General features: G+C 35.9%; 1 protein-coding gene across 4 annotated transcripts in view; it reads right to left on the bottom strand.

Annotated features, from left to right (window-relative positions):
• Positions 1-21,907, bottom strand: part of G2E3 (G2/M-phase specific E3 ubiquitin protein ligase) — a 58,612-nt gene that overhangs the window by 19,407 nt on the left and 17,298 nt on the right. For all 4 annotated transcript variants that reach the window (XM_033109454.1, XM_033109456.1, XM_033109452.1 and 1 more), the window contains 8 exons: positions 20,103-20,200; positions 17,955-18,056; positions 15,376-15,500; positions 14,248-14,413; positions 10,699-10,805; positions 9,916-10,032; positions 7,011-7,135; positions 6,772-6,904 (listed from right to left, as the gene is read on the bottom strand). In XM_033109454.1, coding sequence (XP_032965345.1) covers positions 6,772-6,904; positions 7,011-7,135; positions 9,916-10,032; positions 10,699-10,805; positions 14,248-14,413; positions 15,376-15,500; positions 17,955-18,053 — 872 coding nt within the window. In that variant the 5' untranslated portion in view covers positions 18,054-18,056; positions 20,103-20,200. The remainder of the gene's footprint in view (positions 1-6,771; positions 6,905-7,010; positions 7,136-9,915; positions 10,033-10,698; positions 10,806-14,247; positions 14,414-15,375; positions 15,501-17,954; positions 18,057-20,102; positions 20,201-21,907) is intronic.

Below are 21,907 nucleotides of genomic sequence, written 5' to 3'. Positions count from 1 at the left end.
AGGCACTGTTTACAAATATCTTCTCCCATTCAGTTGGTTGCCTCTTTATTTTGTCGATGGTTTCTTTTGCTGTGCAGAAGCTTTAAGTTTCATATAGTCCCATTCATTTATTTTAGCTTTTACTTTCATTGCCTTAGGAGTCAAATTCATAAAATGCTCTTTGAACCCAAGGTCCATAAGTTTAGTACCTATGTTTTCTTCTATGCAGTTTATTGTTTCAGGTCTTATGCTTAAGTCTTTGATCCATTTTGAATTAATTTTGGTACATGGTGACAGATAGCAGTCCAGTTTCATTCTTTTGCACGTGGCTTTCCAATTCTCCCAGCACCATTTATTGAAGAGGCTGTCTTTCCTCCACTGTATGCTTCTAGCTTGTTTGTCAAAAATCATCTGTCCACATTTATGTGGTTTTATTTCTGGGTTCTCAATTCTATTCCATTGTCCTATGTGTCTGTTTTTCAGGCAATACCATGCTGTTTTGATTATCGTAGCCCTGTAGTACAAGCTAAAGTCAGGGAGTGTGATACCTCCAGTATTGTTCTTTTTTTCTTAAGATTGCTTTGGCTATTCGGGGTCTTTTGTGATACCAAACAAATCTGATGATTTTTTTGTTCTATTTCTTTAAAAAATGCCATTGGGATTTTGATGGGGATTGCATTAAATCTGTATATTGCTTCGGGTAATATGGCCATTTTAACTATGTTGATTCTTCCAATCCATGAGCACGGAATGTCTTTCCATCTCTGTGTCTTCTTCAATTTCTTTCAAAAATGTCTTATAGTTTTCAGCATATAGGTCCTTCACATCCTTGGTTAACTTTATTCCTAGGTATTTTATTCTTTTTTCTGAAATTGCAAAAGGAATTGTTTTTTGGATTTCTTTTTCTGAGATTTCATTGTTAGTATATAGGAATGCAATGGACTTTTGTACGTTGATTTTGTAGTCAGCAACTTTACTGTATTCGTTGATTGTTTCTAATAGCTTTTTGGTGGAGTCTTTAGGGTTTTCTATATATAGCATCATGTCATCTGCAGAGAGTGACAATTTAACTTCTTCATTCCCAATTTGAATGGCTTTTATTTCTTTCTCTTGCCTGATTGCTCTGGCAAGGACTTCCAACATTATGTTGAAAAGCAGAGGTGATAGGGGACAGACCTGTTGTGTTCCTGAACGTAGAGCAAAGGGCTTCAGTTTTTCACCATTAATTATGAGATTAGCTGAGGGCTTGTCATATATAGCCTTTATTATGTTAAGGTATTTTCCTTCTATACCTATTTTATTAAGTGTTTTAATCATAAATGGATGTTGTATCTTGTCAAATGCTTTTTCTGCATCAATTGATATAATCATATGATTTTTGTGCTTTATTTTGTTTATGTGATGTATCACATTGATGGATTTGCGGATGTTGAACCATCCTTGTGTCCCGGGGATGAACCCCACTTGGTCGTGATGAATAATCTTTTTAATGCATTGTTGTATTCGATTTGCTAGAATTTTGTTTAGGATTTTTGCATCTGTATTCATCAGAGATATTGGTCTGTAGTTTTCTTTTTTTGTGTTGTCCTTACCAGATTTTGGTATCAGGGTAATGTTGGCCTCATAAAATGAATTAGGGAGTACTGTCTCTTCTTCAATTTTTTGGAAGAGTTTGAGCAGGATTGGCATTAGATTCTCTTTGAAGGTTTGGTAGAATTCACTAGTGAAGCTATCTGATCCAGGACATTTGCTTTTGGGAAGGTTTTGGATGACTGATTCAATTTCGTTACTAGTGATCAGTCTGTTTAGATTTTCCAGTTCTTCATGGTTCAGCCTAGGAAGGCTGTATGTTTCTAAGAACTTGTCCATTTCTTTTAGGTTATTGAATTTGGTGGCATATAGTCCTTCATAGTATTCTTGAATGATCCTTTGTATTTCTGTGGTGTCCGTGATAACTTCCCCTTTTTCATTTCTGATTTTGTTAATTAGTGTCTTCTTTCTTTTTATCTTAATAAGTCTAGCCAAGGGTTTGTCAATTTTGCTAATCTTTTCAAAGAACCAGCTCTTTGTCACATTGTTTCTATTGTCTTTTTGTTCTCTATTTCATTTAGTTCTGCTCTGATTTTTGTTATTTCCTTTCTTCTGCTGACCTTGGGTTTCACTTGTTCTTCTTTTTCTAGTTCTTTAAGGTGTAACATGAGGTTATTTATTTGGGATTTTTCTTGTTTCTTGAGATAGGCCTGTAATTATATAAATTTCCCTCTTAAAACTGCTTTCGCTGCATCCCAAAAATTTTGGTAGGATGTATTTTCATTGTCATTTGTTTCTATGTATCTTTTGATCTCTTCTCTAATTTCTTCTTTGACCCAGTCGTTCTTTAGAAGTATGTTGTTTAATCTCCATGTATTTGTGTTTTTTCCTGCTTTCTTTTTGCAGTTGATATCCAATTTCAAAGCCTTCTGATCAGAGAATATGCTTGGTATGATTTCAATCTTCTTAAATTTGCTGAGGCTGATTATATGTCCCAATATATGGTCTATACTTGAGAATGTTCCATGTACACTAGAAAAGAATGTATAGTCTGATGTTTTAGGATGAAGTGCTCTATATATGTCAATTATGTCCATTTCATCTAATGTGTCATTTAGGGCTGCTATTTCGTTATTTATTTTCTGTTCGGATGATCTATCCATTGGCAACTGCCAATGATGTATTTAAGTCCCCTAGTATAATTGTGTTTTGGTCAATTTCTCCCTTTAGTTTTCTGATCCAATCTGCTACTCTGTGCCTTTTTATTGGTGAGTTCAGTCCATTTACATTTAGGGTGATTATTGATATGTGAGGATTTCCTGTCATTCTATCTTTAGTTTTCTGGTAAGGCTGTGTCTCCATTGTTTCTTTGTTTTTTTGTTGTTGTCTATTATTTCTGCGTGGTGGTATTCTATGATGTTTCCCTCTGTTTCTTCTTTTATTACAGTATATATTTCAGTTCTGGATTTTTTTTTTGAGTGATTACCCTTAAGTTTATATAAAAGAAAGTTTGATATTTAGAGTATTCCATTTTCTTCCGCTTGCTTACTTTCTCTATTCCCATATTCCAGTTCAGGCCTTTACCTTCCCCCTTTTTATGTTTCGGTTGCCACCAATTGTCCCTGTTGATGGTGGTCGAATAGCCTCCTTTAGTATTTCTTGTAGTGCAGATCGTGTATTAGAAAATTCCCTCAGCTTTTGTATGTCTGGAAAGGTCTTTATTCCTCCTTCATATCTAAACGATATCTTTGCTGGATATATTATCCTTGGCTCATAATTTCTCTTTCAATAGTTTGAATATTTGGTTCCACGCCCTCCTGGCTTGTAGGGTTTCTGCTGAAAAATTTGATGATAATCTAATGGGCTTTTCTTTGTAGGTTACCGTCTTCTTTTCCCTGGCTGCCTTGAGCATTCTTTCTTTGTCGGTGATTTTAGACAGCTTCAATACAATGTGCCTTGGAGAAGGCCTGTTGGGATTGAGGTAATTAGGTGTTCTATTTGCTTCTTGGATTCGAGGATCCAGTTCTGTCCACAAGTTTGGGAAGTTCTCATCAACAATTTGTTTGAATATACTCTCTGTTCCCTTCTCTCTTTCTTCTCTTTCTGGTATGCCCATTATTCTTATATTGCTCTTTCTTATGGAGTCAGAAAGTTCTTGTAGAGTTCTTTCATTTCTTTTAAGTCTCAAGTCTCTTTCTTCTTCTACCTGTGTAATTTCCAGGTTTCTATCTTCGATGTCACTGATTCTTTCCTCCATCTGGTCAACTCTACTACCTAAGCTGGTTATTTCATTCTTAATTTCTTCTATTAAGTTCTCAATCTCCAGAAATTCTATTTGGTTCTTTTTTAAAATTTCAGTCTCTTTCGTAAAATGCTCATGTTGTTCTTTGCGTTTCTGAGTTCATTAAACTGCCTTTCTGTGTTTTCTTGCATCTCGTTGAGTTTTTTCAGAACTGCAATCTTGAATTCTCTGTCATTTAAGTCACATATTTCCATATCTTTAAGTTTCTTTTCTGGAGACTTTTCACTTTCTTTCTGAACTGTCTTGTTGCCTTGGTTATTCATGGCAATTAATGATTTATGATTTCTCTTTCTAGACATCTACAGGAGTGGCTTCTGCAACAGGTTGATAGGAAGAGGTCTTTGTTTTGTTTTCCAGTACTTGTTGGTAGAATGTTTTATTTTCTCTCCGACTGCAGCCTTTTTTCCTCTCTCTCATGGTAGTGCTATGTTTTCTCTGCAGTATTCTAGCTTCTCAGACAATGGGTGGATTCCCTGGGAGACAGGCTTCTCCTCTGTTAATAGTTCGCCTGGGTCACAGGGCGCAGTGTCCATGTGGGTATGCATAGAGCTTTTGAAGTTCCAAAGCTCTTCCTGCACCAGATTCAGAGCCCATATGTTTCAGCAGTTCTGTTTACTCCTGCTGGGATCCGCCCAGATAGGTGGGGCCAGGGGCGGGGTGAGTTGTGAGAGGTGGCCCAGAGCAATGGTGGTGATCACCACCACAGCCGGTCCTGCTTCCACAGCTCCCTCCCCTTTGCCGGAACTAGTTGGGCTGCGAATCTGTGTGTGCGGTCCACAGTTCTCAGAACAGCAAATATTCCATTCTTTTGATCTGACACTGCTACTGTTCCGCTTCTAGCACCGGGCAGGGTGAGCTCTGGGAGGGTAGAGAGGGGGTGGCTATCTCAGTGCCTAAGGCTTCTGTTCTCTGATTGGCAGTGAGGGCTTAAACCACCGTTTTCAGCCTTCTTCCCTCAGTCTTTTCTCCAAGGTCTCTGCCGTGAGCGTTGAGTTCAGCCGTGTTATATGCTGTCCCCTCAGCCCTTTGTGCCATAAGTGGAGCCCTAGCAGTCCGAGTTCTTCCCTCTCCCGCAGCTGCAGTAGTTCTGGGATGCAGCAAGCTCGGAGCACTGAGCTAGGTCTGTGTCCTGCGCCCGAGCGCCTCCGTCTCCGCACTTCTCCCTTCCCTCCTCCCCGGCTCGCGTGATTCGCCCACCTTTAGATGAATTCAGTAGTGGGCCTGTTCGTCTTGCCTGTCTGCTGTGCAGGGAGCCCTTTGTGGAGTTATTGTTCTTCGACTAGTTGTAAATTCCAGGGGAGCTTTACAGAGGCTCACCTCACGCCGCCATTTTGATGACGTCTCTCCAATGTATTTTTAATCATAAAGTTAATTAATAGTAGAGCTAATATTATAAACAGAATTCACAACCCCTTAAGTAGTACTTTTTTAGTCCATACCAGTAATTCTCAAAGTGTGGTAGACCAGCGGCAGCAGCAGCATCTGGCAAGTCCTTGAGCCCCACAGCAGATAGAATCAGAACCTCTGAGCATGTGGCCCAGCAATCTGTGTCTTAACAAGACCTCCAAGAGACTGTATAGACTAACTCAATTGCTGCCTGCCTCAGTTTCTCCATCTGTAATTGGAATCAATGTACTCAAAATGATCCTGTTTGGGGCAATATCATGGATCACCTTTCTATATCAAGTATAAATTTTTCCCTTCCAAAGTCAATATAATGCCCCCGTGTGGGCCAGGTTTTGCTTTTTCTTTGTTCACACAACCCCCTATTCCTTAACTCATATTATAGGAAAATCACATCTTTTGGAAGTAAGGGAATCCTTCAAAAATATACCTCTTGTAGCAGGTTGATTCCTTGCTCCTGCCTGGAATGGGAATGCTGATGCTATTCTTCCAGAACATGATGGCGTATCGGAGCAGAAGCAAGGAATCAACTCTCCCTGGTGTAACATCTTTCGAAACCTACATATTAAAAATATTTAACACAAATGGAAATATCTCTTTTGATACTAAAAACGTCATAAAAATATAAACAATTTTCTCTTAATACAAGTGGTATTTTAAAACAGCATTTTTCACTTTTTGAATAGTATTCCACTTCTATCTGCAAATCTGGTTATCAAATATTTTGACAAAACTTCTTTTGTCATTCTAAGTTTTAACTTGATATTATTTTTTTTTACAAGAAAGTGTTTCCCCATGCTTAGCTACTAATATTACTTTTGCCTATTTTTTTCCCTTTTGGCTACAAGGCTCTATAAACTTTTTGGAAAGCCACATATACTTAAAAATCCTAACTTCAGGTGGACAAATATCTGACACAGTATAAGGATATAATTCCAGTCTCATTTAAATGGTTATGCATGATTCTGAAAGTTACTCATTCTGCTATCTTCTGAAAATAGCTAGTCATTGATATGGTAATACTTGTAAGTATGCATTAAACTTCTGACAGAGCTGCCATTTAGACCTCTGACATTGACAGTAAATACATCAACTTATCACAAAACAAAAGAATAAGCCCTCTATATTAAATGAGTCCTTCCTTTCAACAAAGTAACATGGTATGCTTGTTATTTTAATTTGCTCTTACTCTATAATCAAATAATATTTTAAGCACATTTTCCAGATCCATGTTTTTTAAACCACCTTGAAAATGATCTATAATAAAAAATGTATTTTACATCATGATTCAGTACACAATAAAATAACTAAGATATATTCATATACATTATTTCTTTTTGCAATGCAATCTGATAGTCTATATTCTACTCTATCCTATTTCATTTTCTTTGTTAAATGTTGGTTGTATGGTTTAATGATCAAATGTTGGGTCCTGCTGTTTGAGAAACACTCTTCCAGACTCCTGTAAAGATCAGTTAATATTCTAAGTATATGCAACCACTTCCTGTTTAATTTTTTCAAAATAAATTTTTATGTTCTCCAATCAAAATACACACCTCAGAGGATCTTTACACTGGGCTCCAGGTGACTGTCTGGGTAATTTAGGTGATGATTCTTCCAAGAAACAATCATTTATTCCTACATTATTAGTGTTGGGCAATGTATGTTTTTTGGCTTTTTGGAAACCCCCTGCAAATTTAAAACCCAATGTTAGCATAATAAAAATATAGGTAGAAACTGTTTAATAATATACATTTGAATAAGAACACCTTTATTTAAAATTACAAAATATTACCTGAATTGTTGAGAATACTTCTACATTCCAAGCACTCCCAATTTTGTTCCCACGATTGTAGTGAGGAACAGGCTAAATGCGTTCCACTAGAACCACAACACTGACAGCGCTTTATTTCCCATTTGCTGGGGACACAAAGAGAAGCAGATGTTGACATTTTGGTATTAATGTCGTCAAATTCTAATCCCCAGCCCTGCAGCAGACACCACTGTCTGCCTCATGTACACAACGAATCCTTTTACCAAAGGAGGAAAAACAGCTTATCTGCTTTGACATGTAATTTGGTAATTTGGTATTACCTTTTTTTAAAGCACTTTTTTCTATTTCATTATTTGTGTTCATAAACTCCTCCTCTTATCTCTAACTTAAAATACCTAAATTAAATATCAACATGTACATACACATACACAAATCTACACATCAGAAAGAGTATGATTAAAGGAAGACAATGTTTCTGTTGCATTTGGAGATGACAGTGCTCATAAGGAAACTGCTGTCCTGGTGTGTGTACGATATGGAAGTAGCATTCAGTAAATATTTTATCTTACACCTGAAACATTCTTTCCAAAGTGAGGAATTATTTCCTACAATAGGGTTGCTTAGACATCTCCGATATTGTGCAGCTCAACAGGACCCAGCCTCACTACCAGGCCTATATCTATATTCTCTCTCATCTGTTACCCCACGCCCCACACCACTGTATTGTGTCATGTATGCTGGTCTCTATTCACATTTTCTCTCTGGGTGTGGGTGGGGTTGTCGTTTGGGGCCTCGTGTTTGGTTATAGTACAGTACATCCTCTCTGTATAAAAATGGATATACTCCCTGAGTATGTAGATGTGTGGGTGATAAGAAAGGTAACTGGATTTCCTCCCCTTTCGTAGGTGCGCGTGAATCTCCCTCTGTGTGGATATGGGTGTGTAGGTGTGTGTCCTGTGTGTTCCTTTCTCCACGTCCCCAGATAGTTCTGTCAACCGATCATGAAGAGAAAGAATACTAAGTCTCAGAGTGAGGTTTCCAACACACTTTACCAGCCTTCGGACCTAAGCTCCTAACCATTACACCATGGCGCCTTTCAGCAAAATTGCTCTCCTATCATTAGGATGAGAGGGAATGAGACCACAATGAAAACATTTAGATAGCAGGTATCCATGTCCCAGGAGAAAAGGCAAGAGACAGCAATCTCAAGTAGCTGCCAGAAAAAGAGGGAGTTTGGTAGCTAATGATTGGACAACCAGTGATACACTATATATATATATATAAATAAATTACAACAGCTTAAAATGAATTGAGAAAATATTAGTATTAATGAATGTATTACTTCTTAAAACTCTCATTATCTCATCTGTGTCTCAGCACAATCCTTGAGATTACTGTTTACAAATGAATACTCAGAGTCGCCAGATCAAGTAATATAAATGCACGTTACTTGACATCTTCAATGAGATCTTGGCCCTTAAAGAATTTCTAGTCTAATGACAAAGACAAATTTAAATAGTGTCAATTATATTGTAACAAGCACAGTGGTGGGAAGACCTAGCCCAGAATGGGGAATCAGGAGTGGTTAAGAGCGGCTTAGGGGAAACATTTCAAAGCTGACAAGACCTCAGCTGAGTCTTCACAAATAAGCAGCAGCTTACCCAGCCTAACCACTTTCCAGAAGAAACAAGGTTCCCCAGTATTCTGCTCTACACTTTAAGCGTCATCTTGCCATGTTCAAGTAAGATTATATAGCAGGGATAAAAATTTAATGAAATTTCTTACATAAAATTTGACAAAACTGGCTTTGTTACTTTTTATTCTGCATCTTAAAAAATGAAGATACCCTTGATTTCTAGTTATCTAACATAGTATAGTGCACACAGAAGGCACAAAATGATTGTTAAGATTAGAGACAATATCTTGACATTACAAAGGAATCATCAACAAACTTCAAATGCCAAATCCTTCTTACACTGATCTGAAAGAAACACTGTTAGATGCAGCTAGTTAAATTAATCTCCAGAACAGTGCCAGCCAACAGAAATATAATGCAAACCATATATGTGATTTAAACTTTTCTAGTAACCATATTTAAAAGGTAAAACAGGTGAAATGAATTTGAATATTTCCAAGATATTACCGCTTTATTCAATATATAATATTAAAATTATTAAGATATTTTAAGTTCTTTTTATCTTACTGTTATGGTCTGAACTGTGTCTCCCCAAAATTCATCTGTTGAAGTTCTAAATACCTAGTACCTCACAAGGTAACAAACTGTATTTGGACATAGGGCTTTTAAAGAGATAATTAAGGTAAAATGAGGTCACATGGGTGGACCCTAATCCAGTATGACTTATAAGAGATGAGGACACGGACAGAGGGACAATCATGTGAGGACATAGCTGAAAGGCAGTCACGTGCAAGCCAAGGAGAAGAGTCAGAAGAAATCAAACCTGACCATACATTTATCTTGGACTTCTATCCTCTAGGATTGTGAGAAAACAAATCTCCATTGTTTAAGCAACCCAGTTTTTGTGATTTTGTTACGGCAGCCCTAGAAAACTAATGCACATACTAAGTCTTCAGTGCGTATTTTATACTTACAACACCTCTCAATTGGAAATAGTCATACTTCAGGTGCTCAATAGCCACATGTGGCTAGTAGCTACTATACTGGACAATGCAGCTCTAGAAAAATAGAGCCTCATGGAAATACACCACAGAAATAAGTTGCAATTATGCTGAGTGCAATAATTTATCTATAAACAGATGTAAACATACATTTAATAAATGCACCTCATCTCAAGTTAAAACTTCAAACATCCAAGAACAAACTACATTTTACTAACTAAAAACCTGCTTTTCTAAGCTGAAGCTTTCAGCAAGAACTAATAAAGCACAAGTGAACTTCCTGATATACCTATCAGGCACATTGTAGTCTCGCCCTTCCTTGCAACGACATCTTTGCATATCACAACGCTCATAGTGCTGCAGAAGCTCTTGATAAGCATTTTCCTCTAATTCCCAAGATGCATCTCTGTAAATGAAGCAAGACATAAAATATATTTTGACCTAAAATGTTACATGAAAGGATTGTAATGAACCTAGAAATAAAAACTTTCCACATACTAGGAATGAGAATAAAACTTGTTCTTTTTAGGATTAATCATTCTCTTCAACATATAAATCCATTAGTGTCATTTTATCCTACACTTAATTAGTCTCATAGTGAATTTTCAAATGCTAAATGAAAAATTCAGCAGAAATTTTATAAAACTTACGTTTTTATTAACATTTCACTCCCAATTTTTTCATTTTTATTTCAAGTTTAGTACCATTATTACTGGATTCCGCATCTTTAAGTACTAAGAATAGTCTTTTCATACATTTTTGAATCACATTTTGATCCCTTAGATAATTCATACATACCATTTTGAAGCCTATTATACCTGTGTACAGATCAATATCGTATACAACTGGGGTGTTTACTAAGAGACTATAAGTTAACTAATGAGATATTTAGCACAGTCCCTGCTCTCAAGAATTAGCAATTTGGGGGAGAAAGAGGCAGCGGCAGAGGTGGCTTTACATTTCCCCATTTGAAAAGGCTGCGTGTCCATCATCACTTAATCAGACATAAACGATTATTTCCACTGTTATTGAATCCTCCATTTAAAGTATCTTTTTGTCTATGTTAACTCACTTTTCAGGAATATGAATTCCCATTCTCAACATCTCTTTCTGAAATATGTCACTATTATTGCATACTGTGCACCTAAAGAAAAAAACTCCTGCACTTATTGCTTGAACCTGTAGTGGAAAATAGAAAATCTGTTATTAACAATTTAATAGATTATTAGTTATGAACTTTATAGCTTATAGAACATGTGCTACTTTTCACTTAATATATTATGAAAACTTATTTTCTATTCCAGTGGTTCTCAAACTTGATAAATTATCCCACTGCTAAAATTTGGAGATCTTTTCCCCAATGATCAAAAAAAAATAAAGCCAATGAACTGACTGATCTTAGCTTTACATCTATATATTCACCCATATATTCTTCTCACTCAACCTTTGGTATCTAATATCATTTCTGCTCCCAAATGTTGTATTGTCTATCACTCTCTGAATAAAACAGCAAAAATCTTGAGTTACTTCATGTTGGAAGGATGTTTAAGTGTAACACAAAATGCATCCTTATTTCTGTTTTTAACTCAAATCTCTGTTAGTTTTTTTCCTAAGAAGAGAGAAGTATAAAACCTATTCTCACTCTTCAGCAAATACAAATACAGAAGCAGCAGGCAGAGGGTATGTATGCAGAAGGAGACAGAAAACCATAAGCCTACTAGAAAGAGTAACCAATCCCCAGTAAAACAAAAAACAGAAAAAACTAGTAGTACACATTCATTTAACAAATATCAATCTTTACTATATAGGTACCAAACACTATGCTATGTACCAAAAAACAGAAATATAAAATGACTTGGATTTTAGTTCATGGAATTCTTGCTGATTAGGCATACATGTATATAATTATAATAGTGTAAAAGTGTTTTTTTGTTTTTTTAAAGAATACGCATGGAAGAGAGAGGAAGAAGTACCTAAGTCTATATGAAAGCCTGACAAAAATGTCACAGGGATGGTGAGGTCAAAGCTAAGTTTGGAAGCAGAGGGGCCTGCCAGGAAAATAGGACAAAAGACATTACAAAAATAGAAAATAGCATATATCAAGGCTCAGTGGTAACAGACAGCACATGTGATTAGGGAAGCTTTCATAATATACTTGGGGATTACATGCTGGCCATACTGAACTAAGTAATGAGGTTAAACAGGTAAATCAGAGCCAGTAGTGTGAAGAAATGATAGGAAATAAGACATGCAGGAGAAAGACCCGTAAGCAGCAAAAGTCTAGTCAAAAAAAAAAAAAAAAAAAAAAAAAACCGGGCCTGAAGTTAAATCACAATGAAGGCAGAGAATAACAATAAAAAAGCACACACAAAAATAACTATTTGACCTGACAGACTTAGGGAATGATTTGTGGATGGTGAAGAAGTGAACAATGAGGAATCTAGCTAGGTTCAAACAACTAGCAAGTGACACTCACCCATACCGTATGGTGGGTAAGCAACACGTTACTGAAATCTCTGAATCTAAAGGGTCTTCAACCAACTGTACACTGAAACCAGTAATCTTAGTAAATTGTAGGATATAATACAAGGAAGAAAGTGTTTAAGAATAGAGGGAAAAAACGCCATAGGACATATGGAAGATACCAAGACCAGAGCAATGCTTGGAAAATTCAAACTGAACAAGAACAGTGACCAAGTTTCCATCAACTTTTTTGATATTAATCTATAGTCTTTCCTCCTAAAATGTGGCCAAAAATAATGAAATTTGCTTAACCACAGACAATTCTCATTCTATTGCGTAGGTTTGCTTTTCCTACAACTTTTATATTAATGATGTTCAGAGATTAAAAAAAAATTATGCGGGTATTGTTGTAGCTATCTAGACAGGGTAGACTCCATTTATTATTTCAGTTAAGACTCTAGTATCAGAGAGGGAAAGCCACTGGAGCTCCTTTAGAGAACATGGCTCAAGAATTAGTTCTAATCCACAGAAAATAGTTCATTGGTCACCAGTGGGTAAGTGGGGATGCGGGACATAGAAGAGAGTAAAGGGGGGTCTAATATATGGTGCTGGAAGGAGAAGTGACTCTGGGTGGTAAGCATACAATGTGATATATGGATGATATATTATAGAATTGTACACTTGAAACCTATGTAACTTTAATAACCATTGGCAACCCAATAAATATTAATTTTTAAAAAAGAATTAGTTCTAACCCAGTAACAATTGCTTACTAATATTTACGTCATAGACAGGTATCTATATTGCCGTATTTTTATTTTATATTTGCACAAAGTAGACTACATTTTTGTTAGTAAAATTATTTCTACTTTTTAATGGCAATTAGAAACTTGATATTTCCAGTGTTCATAAAAAGCCCTATGAATACTAGGTCAAGTTTGAGAACCTCTCTGTGATTAGCACATAAATGAGGCAAATCTTATCCTTCTTGAAAAATAAAGTACTGTTACAAAATTAACAAAATGATACATTTGACAGCAATTAAACTTACTGAAATACAAACCCTTAATTAAGACAAATTACTTTTTAAAGATTCTCCTATAACGTGAACTTCTTCCTCAATAGGTAAAGATGACACTTCATGATGTTTATGAACTGCACTCTGGATCCTTTTACAAACACTTTTTTGTAAGAATTAGCAGAATTTCTAATATTTACCCAACAAAGCAGGCTCCATCTGTCACTTTTAACTGAATAATTCTAAATATAAACGTTCAAGGCTCATACAAAAAAATAGAAAGTAATCAATAAAGCTTTACTACTTTTACTACTGTTAGTACTGTTAAGACTAATGAAAAATGACGATTTATAACATCTCCTAACTTTAAAAATACTTTTGTGGTTAATCTGTAATCAGTAATAACATTTCATTTTACTAAACAATAAAAAAAGCCAAGCTTTAAAAGATAGCATTAAACTTAAGTAAAACATTTGTTATTTGGCATTCTATTAACTATACCTGTCTATAAATTATTACTTGCACACATATATACGACATATTTGATGTTACTAACAACTGGGATCTTTTTAATTTTCAAGTATGTTCTGAATCAAAAAAAATATTAAATTGCTTAATGTCATGTTTTATATTTCATTTACTTGAAAACTTGTCATCAGATTTGATATACAACCTAGCTAGTAAAGAACAAAACTAATACTTCAATTCGTTAGCTAGTAATCAGTTCCGTCAAAAAGTTATGATGAAGTATTTATTGCAGGTTTTAAAAAAAAGGTCTCTTAATATTTAAACATCTTAGCTTACAATTAAATAATCATTTCACATGTTTTCTAAGCTTAAATACGTAAACGAACTTTGAAATGAAAATCTGTGTTTTATTCATTGTGAAATACATACAAAATTCTTCGGTAAAAACAAAAGTTTTCAAGTATAAATATACATTAAAAAGTAGTATCTAAAATATTTATTACAATATTAATTTCACACTTCAATAGGGTGAATTTTATATGTAAAATATGCTTCACTAAAGCTGTTTTAAAAGTTACAAGAGCTAAAATACATGTTAATTCTTTCCAACTTTTAAATTAAAATCAGCAATCAACAAATTTTATATAAAAAAAGGCTTACAAAACATCTTACCTGCAAGCAGTCTCTATGAAACCAAGAATTCTTACAACAAGGACTTCGTAATATGTTATAAGTTGGAATAGGCTCAATAAATTCCAAGCAAATGGTACATGGTAAGGAGTCACTATAATTATTAGATGTAATTATTTGAACAGGTCGATGGTCCCAACAAAATGACCTAAAAATGTAAATTATTTAAAACCAACATCTAATAAATTACAAAGTACAACTAGATAAGCATTATAATTCACATTGATAAGAGAAAATTTATTCATAACTAACATACAATAGACTGGAACCTTGACACTGGAAGTCAGTTTCACAACCTATGACTAAGGCAAATCGAACTTTCCAAATGCAAACCTTTTGTTGGTAAGGCTTACCTCATAGAATTTCAGTAACTAATATTATGTGGGGAATTCTATGTGATATTGTTAGCAACAGAATATACTTATTGTATTCAGCACTGTACAAAATTAAAGGAAATTAAACTTTACATATTTAATCATATAACAAATAAAATGCAAATAATAAATAAACTTATTCCTAATCCACTAAATTCATTTCTATTTGTGTTATCTAAACTGCAGTTTTTGTACATGGTAAAAATCCATTAAATTGGTAAAGAACACAAATACTGAAAGAAATAGAACACCATGATAGCAAACACCAAAATTCATAAAATTTTGATATTTAAAGCTAGACTCAGGAAGTATTATTTTTCAGGGGCATCCCAAAAATAATGTTTGCACTCCACCAAATTTACATGCCTTCCTCTTACTCAAGGAGAAATACACATGGCCCTGTGAAAGGAAACTGGACTATTAAATCCAAAGAGTGACACAAAAACCTAGAATTATATAAGGTGGAAATTTTCACTGAATATGAATAAATCAGCAGTTCTATATTATACTTTAGAGCTGAAAGGTGAAGTTGAATAATCCCATTTCAGATATAGCAATTCTCAAGACTTTGCAGATAGAAATGACTCCATAAAGGAGGAGGGGAGAAAGTATATAATGTATAAAGTCAGTGTAGCCTTGAAAAGAAATTTTACAAAGGAATTATATTACTGGAATACCCATATCCATTATCCACTTTTCTTTAACATTCGTCTTTCACATTCAATAATTAACTCACGCAAAATTGCCAGTGAATTGGAAAATACATTCTCTCTGAAGTCCACATGGGAAATGATAACTTCGTTTACATCGAGGTGCAACACATCCAATTGAAGCACCATTTTTCTTACAAACACAGCATTTCTAGAAGAAAATATGAAAATAAGGGCTACAACACACAAAATTTGAGTACCGTAACATGATGAAGATATAAACGAATATTCCTTGTGGGGAGTCTGAAAATTGTTTTCATCATACAACAGCTGTGATAATGGAATATTAAAAAAATTTCCTGAAAAAATTGTTCTACCCAGAAACAATCTAAAAGACACTAAAAATTCAATCTTTAACAATTTGTGATCTAGGAAACATCTGTAACCTAACATGTAAATGAGAAAGAGAAGCTTCTTTTCCTTCCGACTTGCTAAAATATTTCAAACTGAAGGGTTTATAAACATAATTGCTATACATGAAAGTCTCATTCAAATCATAACAGAAAACACATTAGGAAATATTTACCAAGGAGAACAGCAAAACAATACTGAAAACCACTTTGTGAAAAAATTGGGTAGGATCACTATGTCCTAACCAAATGAAAAAGTGTTAGATACCCATAGGTAGTAGGTTAAAAAGATATGTTCAAGTCCTAATTCCTGATACCTATATGAATTTGACCTTATTTGGAAATAGGGTCTTTGTAGACTTAAGTAATCTCAAGATGAGATTATCCTGGATTTAGAGTAGTCTCTAAATCAAATGGCATCCTTATAAGTGAAAGGAGAGGGAGATTTCAGACACACAGAGAGAAAGGCCATGTGAAGATGGAAGCAGAGACTGAAGTTATGCTGTCACAAACCAAGGAATGCAAAGGTTGCCAGCAGCCACTAGAAATTCGGAGATAAGCACGGAATGGATTCTTCCTCAGAGCTTCCAGAAGGAATCAATTCTTCCGATAGCTTGATTTGCAATTTTTGGTCTCCAGAATTCTGAGAGAATAAATTCTGTTTCAAATGACCCAATGTGTGGTAATTTATTATGACAGCCCTAAGAAAGAAACAGAATATCACTGCTACCGTGTTTCCCCTAAAATAAGACCGGGTCTTATATTAATTTTTGCTTCAAAAGACACATTAGGGCTTATGTTCAGGGGATGTCATCCTGAAAAATCATGCTAGGGCTTATTTTCTGGTTAGATCTTATTTTGGGGAAAACACGGTACTAACTGAATTACAACAGAAAAACTATTAGATGGATCAAATGGATCCATCATTACTAAAATACAGAGCAGTACCTAAAACATCTTGGAACCCTTGAAATGGCCATTATAATGGTCACTGATGAAGAGATTATACAGTCTTACTGTTGACCCCTCAAGCACCACCAGGTCATAGGAGAATACCTTGCCAATCTGAGGCTCTCCCAGGAAACTGACATAGAGAATTCTAGTTTAAGTTCACCAATGGAGACCCCTCTTTAGGATTAAGATATTCTCAAAGATTCACAACACAGTATACTCAAAGAGAGAATTCAGACGTTTTAAGAAAACAGGTATTTCCAAACAATAAGGGGACACCTTCAGAGGCCGTCTTTCACCACAAAATCACTAACATCAGGAGGTTGAGGAATTTTGATACTAATACTCTCATGTGGCCTTTAGATAAATGCCACTGGTAACCTTTCTCCCAAGGTTTTCCCTTCTGCTCTAAAGTCTCTACTTTACCATCAATTCCCTTGCATCCTCAACATCTTAAAAAGTAATTGCATCCATTTCTTTGCCTCAACTAAAATAAAGGTCTCTACATGCTTCCCTTATAGAATTTCCTGAATGAAGGTGTTTGTTTCCCTATCCTCCTTAATTACCAGACTTGCCAACGGGTGGAACGGGACATGGACAGGGGCATGAAGAGGGACAAAGAGAACATTAATTTTAATTCTCTGTTGCAGATTGTAGGCCACTACTCTATCTTCATACTTAACCTTCTCATTCTTTCATTTTCATTATTTACACTCAGACCACATTGAGACCTATGGTCCTTTCCTTGCAGGTAATCTAATAGCTATCACACAGAACACTCACAAATTATAACTGAATGAACAAAGGGTTAAAGTTTAACATGCTTATCTTGGAGAATAGGAGAAGGAACTGAACACAAGCACACAATGTCACAGAAGGGCACAAGACATATGGAGATGATAAATTACTGGTCTGCATAGTTGTGTAATTTTTACCTAAACCCATCATTTCAACACAAGCAACTGAGGTATAAGAATGAAAAGTGAATGACTGGGCTGACTCAGGATTGAAGTTGAAAGAACATCAGAGTGGAAGTATGTTCATAATTCTGATGGTAAGAGTGGGTGAAATGATCGGTAGGTTGGAGTAAGATAAGGAAGTGAAATCAGCATTGTCACATACGCTATTCAGGAGTAGTTAAGCGCTCTTCCATTTCCAAAAATACAAAATATTCTTCTAAAATTCATCATATTTAAAAAAATAAGCACTGGAACATAAAATCAAAGTCTTATAAATTTTTAGTAGAAGGGTAGCATTGATAATATTTATGGTATTTAGTGTAATGAGTAAAATCATTTGCTTACCAGTTTAGAAGCTCTATTCACTTCTTTCCTGATATCTTCAATTAGAAAACCATAAACTCCTTCTTCTTCTTTACCTCTCTGCCAAATTCCACTTGACATCAACTGTGAATATATTCTTAATTAGAAAACAAACTCTAAGAAACTGGCTTGGAATAAAAATATATCTATAATATTCCAATAAAAATAGAAATAACTCAAATTTCAAGCACTTCTTCATTTTTCATGGTCAAATTAAGAGGCTACTGATATTCTTTAATTTGGAAGACACTGTATATTAACAGTTCATATAACCAAACTAGTTTCGAAAGTATTCCAGGAAATAACAGAAAAGGGAAGGAAGGAAAACAAACAAACAAAAGAAATCCCGTGATTAATCCAAAGGGGGAAAATGTGGTAAATACCGAAAGATGTAAATATAATAACATAAACATTATGGAAATGATTCAGATTATTAGTGATGTTTCAGGCTAACTTTAGCCCTAGCTGGATTCTGAATCAAAAGGGCATATTTACAGGGAAACTTACAGAAACGTAAGTTTGAAATATTAACAAAAATGTTTGACTTTTTAAAAATATGATTTTTAACTTCAGTTTAAAGATGTTAAGGGAGCATAAATCAAGAAAAAGCATGGGACTGTGAATAAGAAATCCTGACTTGCAAACCAAGCTCTGTGTCCAACTTTCTGGACCCCTCGTAAGTAATTTGATGTCTCTGATATTAAACACAAAAATAAAACCCCTGGACAAGAATAGCTTGTCTGTAAATCTCTTTCAGCTCTAACATTCCATTGCCATTTGTAACATTACCAAACTTTCCTGTTCAAAATGAAATAGAATCTTATAAGTGTTGAGGCTAGGGTCAGTATGTTTTTGAATTATTATACTCATTAATATTATAAAATAAGACAGCATGTAAGGAAAATTTTGATATGATCCACTTAAATATATTAATTAAAAATACTTCAAATTTGTGATTAAAAAGGCTTATTTTAATCAGTACAATATATCCTAAAGAAAATCAAAAGTGATATACTTTACCTAAAAATCAGTTATGAAAAAATAACCCACTAACTAATAAAATAGCTCTCTTAATTCTACTATATAAAAAGTGAAACAGGAAAATGAAAAGGTTTTCTTGTGTGATGCAAAATATAATAGATCCTAACTTACAAACAGATTTCGAATTCCAGCTTCAGGTTCCCTTAAGTCTTGGTACAGAGAAATTAGGTTCCTAGACCAGTATACAAGTCTATTCAACCCACAGGGTATTTGAGACACAAAACTGTAGTCTTACAGAACCACCAAGAAATAGATGTTTTCTCAAGGAAGCATCTAAAGAGTTTTAACATGGATACTATGGTGGGAATAAAAATATGTCCACAAATTTGTTGATGCTCCTTAAGAGGTGGGGTCTAATTCCCTTCCCCTTGAGTGTCAGCTAGACTTAATGACTTGCTTACAAATAACATCATAGGTTGCATGATTCCATCTTGGTGTACCAATCTATCCCTGTCTTTTTCATCACTTGCTCTGGGAGAAGCCAGATGCCATGCTGTAACCAGTCCTATGGAGGCACCCAGGAAGAACTTCAGACACGGATTCAATGAGGTGAGAAGTTGTTAGAAGGAAAGGAGAACAAATGAAAGACTAATTCTCAGAATGTAATCAGTTTTTGTTTCTTCGGAGTAAATCATAAATTAACCTATTTTCTTTTCTACAAATATTTAATACCTTTAGTCAGAACTTCTCTTTCCAGATTCTCTGTGAAATAAAACGCTTTCCGTCTACTCTCTGAACCTTCAAACAAGTGTTTTCTAAGACTTATCACTAGCAACAATGAAAACAAGAAAGTGGTAAAAAGAACAACTCCCTTAGAAACCAAACCATTTTCTCCTTTTGTCATTTAGGCCCCAAAGAGTTAGACAAAAGTAAACAGGTAATGATGACAGGTCTTTATATATACCAAGTTAATTTCATAATCTCAGAATTTGATAAATGAAAAATCTTATTTTTACATATAGGCGAAATGAAATCCATAGAAGTTAAGTGACTCACCCAATTCTTAGAAACCAGTCATCAGGATCTAGTTTTCTTCTATGATTTAGAATAATATCACATTACTAGGATTCAAATATAAATTATACTCACCAAACAATAGTAATGTACAGTGAGATTCCATTTCTCCTTAGTTTTCTTTTCTCCATATTTATTAGGACAGTCATCATTCTTTCGACAGAAAACACAAGCTAATAGTGAAAAAGGAAGTAGATATAAAAATATTTTTAAAATTTTCAAAAAAACCCACATGGAATTGGTGCTTCTCTTTACGTGTTCAATTAGTTCTGATCGAGCAAACCACATTATAGTTATCAGTAACTTAAAATGTCCAACACTACTTTTAAAACACAACATGACTTTATATTTTTCCATTAATCTTTAATGATGAATTCCAGTGTGTGGTTAAAATGGCAACTTTCAGGGTAATATCAGAAAATAATTGATTAGAAGATTTCTGGTCAAGGTGGCAGAGGAGATAAACAATGTGCTCAGCTCCTCTCAGGACCCCATCAACTACAGAACAACCATCACTGTGAATCGCCTGAAGCCTAGCTGAACCAAAGCCCTACAACTACACACATACAGAAGAAGCTACCTTGAAATTAGTAGGAGGGGCAAAGACACAGAATGGACTGGTCCCTCACCAGTGTGTGACCATTAAAAATCTGGAGGGATATCTCGGCCGCAGAGATACAGTGGGTCCCAGCCCCATAACAGCCTGCCCGGCCCAGGGTTCCAGTGCCAGGGAGAGAAGTCTCCATAACTTCTGTCTGTGAAAACCAGCAGAGATTGTGGCTGAGTGAAATGGAGGGCAGCTGGAGTCCGAGGCGAACCTTTTCAAGAGACAATGCATGGAATTACCAGCAAGGGACTTGCTCACTCTGAGCTCCAGCCAAGGAGCAGTGGCTTGAAAGATACCAGGGATATACAGGAAAAAATGAATTGTCTGCTTCAGGTCAAGGGGTGGAGGGCAGCTTTCTCCTGAATGGAGGAGCTGGTAGAAGTCATTGTTTCTTTGTTGAGCCCTTCCCATTCCTAGTGGGTAGACGCAGGCAGAAACCATACCTGAGTCTCTATCAAACTGGCTATCACCTTTCATCTGCTTCGCCCTAGTGATTCCGAGACCCTGCCCCACCCAACTTTCACGCAGATACAAGCAGCTTTCCAGAGGCTGTTCCGTAAAAAGCCTGTCTTAGCTCATGCTGCAGACTTTCATAAAATCTCTCAAAGGTTCACAAAACCCAAACAAGCATCATCTAGCTTCATTTGTTTCCCCTACCTCTGGTTGGACAGCCCCAACCCAGGCAATAGTGACAGCCAGGCTTCGTTCACAGACTGTCCTCTTGAGGTACCTTTAAGTCCAGTGAGGGCAGCAGCCATCTGTGGGTGGCTCTTACTGGGTGGCCCCAAGCACAGCACAGGCTGCAGCTAAACTTGGCCTGCAGTGGGTCCCTTACCAGGAGGCTCCAGGGCTGGCAAACCTGGTGGCCAGGTTTAGACTAGGCCGGAGCATCACCCAGCCACCTCCAAGGATGACACACAAAGGGCAGGCTGGGCAGGCACCAGAGCCCTGCTAAAATAAACCCTGCTCTGTAGGGTCAGCCCCTGCACAACTCCTCCAGTGTTGTCACGGCAAGTCCTCACAACCAATCAGCCTCAGGGTCAATCCTGTCCATTGTCATGCAAACAGCAACCAAGGCTCAACTACAACTGGAGGGGACACACAACCCACACAAGGGATACACCTGGAGCACTCCAGTGACCAGAGATTGCACCACTGGGTCCCACAGGACACCTATTACATAAGGCCACTCTACTAAGACCAGGAGGCATAGCAACCCTACCTAATACACAGAAACAAACACAAGGAGGCAGCCAAACAGGGAGACAAAAAA

This window comes from Rhinolophus ferrumequinum, chromosome 6, assembly GCF_004115265.2.
Source record: "Rhinolophus ferrumequinum isolate MPI-CBG mRhiFer1 chromosome 6, mRhiFer1_v1.p, whole genome shotgun sequence".
In the NCBI taxonomy this organism is placed as follows: Eukaryota; Metazoa; Chordata; class Mammalia; order Chiroptera; family Rhinolophidae; genus Rhinolophus; species Rhinolophus ferrumequinum.
The sequence above is the reverse complement of the archived record's forward strand: the minus strand, read 5'-3'. Positions and strand labels throughout refer to the sequence as shown.